General features: G+C 39.6%; 1 protein-coding gene across 2 annotated transcripts in view; it reads right to left on the reverse strand.

The window, feature by feature from the left end:
* camkmt (calmodulin-lysine N-methyltransferase) overlaps positions 1-6,229 on the reverse strand; it is a gene marked incomplete at its 3' end in the record, with an annotated part of 77,418 nt that overhangs the window by 1,189 nt on the left and 70,000 nt on the right. For both annotated transcript variants that reach the window (XM_014030633.1, XM_014030565.1), the window contains 2 exon segments: positions 2,754-2,817; positions 5,861-5,912. In XM_014030633.1, coding sequence (XP_013886087.1) covers positions 2,754-2,817; positions 5,861-5,912 — 116 coding nt within the window.

The following is a 6,229-nucleotide window of genomic DNA, read 5'->3' on the forward strand; positions in this document are numbered from 1 at the left end:
CACACACACACACACACACACACACACACACACACACAGATGAAGACACACAAAAGCAGGGTGATTGATGTCAAGTTCTCTATTAATGCAGCGGCTACTGGAGTTGCAAAGCAATTCAATTAGGATTTTCTTGTCTTTAAAGCCGGCAAAGAGCTGAGACAAATCCAATTGACAGAAAAAAAAGAGAGATGGATGGTGAGGGCAGGAATGTGTGACAAACTGATAGATAAATTGATAGCTGGAAAGCCAATCAAAGTTGTAAGAGGTCACACAGAAACACAAATATGTATACGCAAAGGGCATTTAACATAAATAAACAGCGCATACACACTTGAACAGGAGTGTGTTGTGCGTGACCACGAAGGGACAAAAAGCAGCAAAGCTTTCAGCGATGTCATCACTGGTATATGGTTGGGTTCAACAGATTCACGTGCACACACACACGTATGCATGTCCACATGCAACCACAAAGAGCAATAAAAAGTCAAACATCAAATAAAGATTTGAGACTTATTGAACATTAAAGTGGAAAAACATTTGCTTCCATCACTTGAGGCAGGCAAGCAGCAAGCAATGACATGCATCAATCATTCTTAATGGAACATTTCAATTGATTTTCTACATGAGTATTCAAGGTCAGAGGAACAGAGTTTCTGCTCTCCGCTCTGTGTGTGCATGCGATTGTGTGTTTTGGACAACAAACGAGGTCAACAACTTCTAAGAAAAGAGGAAAAATCTATTCTCTTGATTCAGCTACAGTAATTGTCATCTGTCCACCCCCCCATATCTTCTCATCTATTTCAATGTAAAACCCTATCTGAACCCTATCACAGCTCACCATCGCTTTCCATTCTAACACTTGTTGTGAAATAAAGCCATGAGAGATAAACAAAGGCCATTAGCACAAGGCTCAGACCAAAAGTTTCCTCAACAAGAGGAAATACCACAAAGTGTGTACAGACTGTGAATGGTCCAATTGGACTGAGCCAAAAACAAATCGGGTCTTTTCTCAGCCCTCTCTTTTCTTTCCGTGCGCATTTGATCCATTTTCGCTATGATTTCACTTACAATTCTTCCCATGTGTTTGTTCTGGGAAACAAAGCGGTCGGTCAATGGAACATTGTTTATGTGTCCAAGTGTGTGTTTTACAGACTCCAAAATGTTATTGTTTGGTCTTATTGTCATCGGTAAAGCAGCATTGTAGCGGGCTGAGACAGAGATATTGTAAGCTGAGCTAAATTTGGAGGAGCCATACTAGTCAATGGGAGAGAAATGTGTATTTATATTTCCTTCTTTTGTCAACCAAATGCAACAAGTTTCTTTTTCACATCTTTGTAGCAGCTCATGGATTAAAACAAGATCTAAAAGGATTGGAGAAAAAAAAAATTCCAAAAGATAACGGTGTAAAGGCAACAAAGAATTTCAAGTGCAAAAATGTGTGGAAAATACAAAAAAGACCATGATATTTATAAAACTGGAAGAGTTGATCAATAACCCACTGAAAAAAAACAAAAACAAATGTCATCCAAAAATACCTCACCTAAATATTTGTTAAGAAAAACCTTAATTATAAACCTTTAAGACACAAAACAGCATTTTACACAAACCTTGATTGTTCCTGCTCCTAAGAGAACACATCAAGCTCTAACTCTAGCCTCGGCATTAGATAAAGTCTCCAACTAAATCTGACAGGATGGCAATTACTGTGCTCTTAACTTGGCATTGTGGCAGCTGGGATTGGTAGGTGCCCCATCCTCTGATTTTGCCACAAGATGAAAGAGGTGGCTGGCTATTCTTCTCCAGACGAACGCATTCTCCGACTTAAGGCTGAAGCATTAAATCTGTCACTTTTCTGTCACTGAAGCTCCAGTGGAAAACTACATTTAAGGGTCACACAGCATGCATTATTGTTGATGTTTTTTTTACGTTTTAGCACCAGTTAATGGGTAAGAACAATAATACGATGATTTATGACTACGCATGCAGACAGTGATTCTGGGCTGTGTTAATCAGTGCTCACACTCAGTTCTTAAAGGATTGGGCACATGTGGCCAAAACTCAGCTGCAGTTAAAATATTTTTTAAATTATGAAGCACCAAACTCAATTTTTGACTACATTTAAAGACTTATATTGATTATTAATTCAATAAATTTGTCTGTTGGCTCAGTTCTCACTATTTGACAAGACTTGCCAGTGACAGCATCACTGCAGAGGCTGCGCTGATCCACCTGTCACTCTCCTATCCCATTATTCTCTTTCCTGTGAATAAGACCTCAACAACACATTTGAAAATCTTCCTATTCAAGCAATAAATCCTTCACAATTTGAAATCAACAATCCACCCATGTCCTACGACATGTAGTGAATTAGATGCTTCTTTTTTATTCCACCTGCCCAGTGGAAGCTGGAGATGAGGGATCAATATAACCAAAGCATCATCTGCAATAATCATTTTGACCCTAATAAAAAATAAATGTTTTCAATAGGAGCTGCATCTTTCCTCACATTTCCTTTTGGAGGTGGACATTTTAATTAAAGGATCAAACAAAGGACTAAATTACAGTTCATGGGAGGGATGCATGTGCGATTTTTATCCAAAGGAATGTACGATCAAACACTAAACTCCCTCCCAAAAAGACAAAGTATTTGCAGAAACAAATTCATGCGACCGCTCGTGAATAAATGTGAGTTAAGGGGAATGAGGCAAAGATGGAGAGACAGAAAGAAGAGAGAGGGGACGATGAAAGGATACTCTGAATGGACTTCTCATTCCCATCTGATAGCAGAACTTCCTTCACGTCAGCAGAAACGGCAACCTGAGAACCAGGGAGACAGGAACGAGACAGAGAAATTAAACAACACAGAACAATAGAACAAACCCAAAAGCACTCTTAGATGAAGCAAACATCTGAACGCACACAGACAATAATGACATAACCATATCTACAAAGCTTCACTCCTGGCAGCCCAGCCCGTGTCTCTCCATTTCTCCCTCTCCTCTCTGCCATTTTCCTCCCTATCTTCACCCCATTTTTATGTCTGCATTATTTTAATCATTCAATCAAATCAGTCAATACTTTTATCATTGTGGCTAGCGGTGGGGGCTGCTATCTTGCTATCACTCTGTTCAGTAATTGCATTGTGACAGGGGATGATGGCAAGCGTAGAGCCTTTTCATTTGACGCTGGGTGTTTATCAGGCCGAGCCATCATTCCGTTCGCCGCTGTCACTCTGCACTCGGCTCGCCAGGCCTGCCTGATGCCCTTCATATAACTTTGCAGAGCAGCCTGCAAAAAAAGGCGAAGGGAAAGAGAGGGAGGGAGACGAGAGAATGGAGAGCTTTCGCGCTACAATGTGTGCGAGGGAGATGTAGATAGAGAGGTGTGTGCTCGATTATAACCCCATCTTTTAACATTGCTTTTCTTCACAGCTGCTTTTTCTTTTATAGCAGCGAGTATGTGTCAGGCTGTCAAATTCTGTAAAAGAATGTGGGTCTGCATGACCTCATAGTAAGTGCAACCGTGCAAGTAGTTATTGTGTTGGTAAACCCAAGGCAACCATCCTCAAATCCATCAAATATTTGGTTCAACGAGGCAGAGACCTAACTAAATTTTAGATTTTTACTAAATTATAGGAGAAAAATATTTGCATTACAGCAGTTTTAACAAAAGCAACAAAAATAGTTTTACTATACTTAAAGTACATTTCAATGAGCTACAAATTTTTGTACAATTACAATGTGAAACATTACAACAAACTCCAATGGCAGGGAGAGTTTTAACACTTTCTGGAAACTGTATTTTATCATAAATTATTCAAAATTCAATCTACAATCTTCAAATGCTCAAGTTTCTGTATCTAACTACTTACCCACATCCGTTTATCATTAACTCTCCTCAGAACTATCTAGAAGTTTGCTAGAGATTTTCATCAAGCAGCATTCTGAAGTAACAGAATACACAAACTGTTCAACCCAGCCTCTCAAAAGGTCTGCATTACATTGAACTTGTTTTACAACAAGAAATAATCTGAATTCAACAGCTCATACACACACACGTGTGACCGCAGAATCAAACACAGACACACGTGTTCGAACCCTGAAGGGTGCATTCAGGGTTTTGTACATCGTCCATCTGTTCTAACAAACAGGACGGGAGCTCCAGGCTGAACCAGAGCAACCAGCTGAAAGAGCAGGAGCCCAACTGACCAAAGTCCTAGCAGCGTGTTAAATGCAACTATTACCACTCTCAGAAACAGCAATCAGAACCAACGCAATAAGGTTTGTAATAACCATTTAACATAAAGCACAGGCCCTGAGAAAGTTACCAAAAATAAATTTTTAAAGGGATTTTTGTTTAGAGATTACAGAAAGTGAGTAAAATACTAAAGAGTACAGAAAAGTCTTTACAGACTCTGAGTTGTAATGGATCAAGATTTGAAAGTGAATGCAATTTACTTAGACTTATTTTTAGGTAAAAAAAAATAAAAGTGGCGTGTGAGTTTAATATAGACTCGTTTACATCTAATTAAAATCTCACTGCCAGAAGGGCAGCAAGATTTTATAAAACAACCAATTTTATGAAGGCAAACATCTCATGCATTCTTATAAACTTATAGACATTGTACATCAATTAGCTTTCACTGACGAAGTCATGCAAAGAGTCTTCGGTAAGAGATTTTTGCTGACATCGCAATTATGATACCCGCAGTAAGAACACAGGAAGTGAAGAAACATATAATCATCAAATCATGCAATGTCTGTATATTTTAAATAAAAACCAAACATTTTTGTGGGTAAAATAATTGTATTTTATCCCCTATTGCTATTGTTTTTATCACTGTTCTATAATTTGTGACTGCTGATCCTTTTGGCCAGGTCACCCTTGGAAAAGAGATCTTGATCTCAATGGGTTTTTAACTGGTCAAATAAAGGTAATGAGAAAGTTTATAAATAAAACAGGGAACAAAATATATAAATGGGGTGATAGAATGCAAAACTTGTGCAATATCTAATGAACAATCAAGACAATGTGGTGAGCCTGGTGTCAGTGATGAAGGAGGGAGGAGGAGGAGAGGTGTGAAGGAGGGATTCCATCTCAGGCCACCAATGTCAAAACATGGTGTATTGACCGCTTAGAGATAAAACCAGGCATTTTACACACACAAACACACACACACACACACACACACACACACACACACACACTGGCATCTAACAAATCGATGGGACACCGAAGCCTGCAGTGTGGAGGGGCCCTTCAGTCTAATAAACCCTATAACTGTCAGACCGCAGTGTATCTGAGAACCAGTGTGCATGTGGATGTTTGTGTGCAGCTTCGAAGATAACTTGTTAGTATATCTATCCAAACTACGAGGACGCCAACGGGAAGATGCATTGCTGCTCAGCTGCACTGCAATTACTGTGATTGTGGTTTTCACACAGTCAAGTGTTTTTCTAACCATAAAACCTTAAATGCTCCTCTTTTCTACCGAGTCTTTTCATGAGGAAAAGATCAGTCAGTTCTTGACTCTAAATTCAGCAAGAACGCAAACAAATAGGAGCTACATTTAGACACAGTGTGCTCCCTAATTAACACTAAACTGAAGAGACTAAACTAATTAATTTTATGTAAGTGAAGTGTTTGCATGCATATACACCTGAAGGTTGGCGAACACAAATGCACATTCCAGCACAGGAGAACTGAACGATAGCATCTGAATAGATAAGGACACTGTATGCCATGCTGTGTGTGTGCATTGATTGGTGATGATTAGTTTTATTAGAGAAGCCAAACTGTTTTTATTTATTTATTTTGTTGCAGAAATCTGTGTATGTGAAGATGCTTGTGTGTCACTTACCATGAGGCCACCGAGACAAGTCATACCTCCTCCCAGCTCACAAACCGCACCCCTGGGAGACAGTGAGGAAGAGAAAGGCGAGCAGGGGTGAGATTTCGCTTTGCTGAGCCCAAACCAGCAGTTTAGTACAAACACACACACACGTGCTGTACAGTAGATTTGTACAGATATAGACACACTCCCACAACAACCCTACGAATACAAGCAGATACACAAACAGTAAACACAGCGGGGTAAGAAATATCAATTCAACCATCAACTTGAAAGCTGAATGCTGAACATTGAGAAGCACAAGCTCAATCAGCAGGATATCTGAGGAGCACGCAGTCACACACACACACACACACACACACACACACACACACACAC

The sequence above is a fragment of the Austrofundulus limnaeus genome, unplaced genomic scaffold (assembly GCF_001266775.1).
Source record: "Austrofundulus limnaeus strain Quisiro unplaced genomic scaffold, Austrofundulus_limnaeus-1.0 Scaffold0, whole genome shotgun sequence".
NCBI classification, from domain to species: domain Eukaryota; kingdom Metazoa; phylum Chordata; class Actinopteri; order Cyprinodontiformes; family Rivulidae; genus Austrofundulus; species Austrofundulus limnaeus.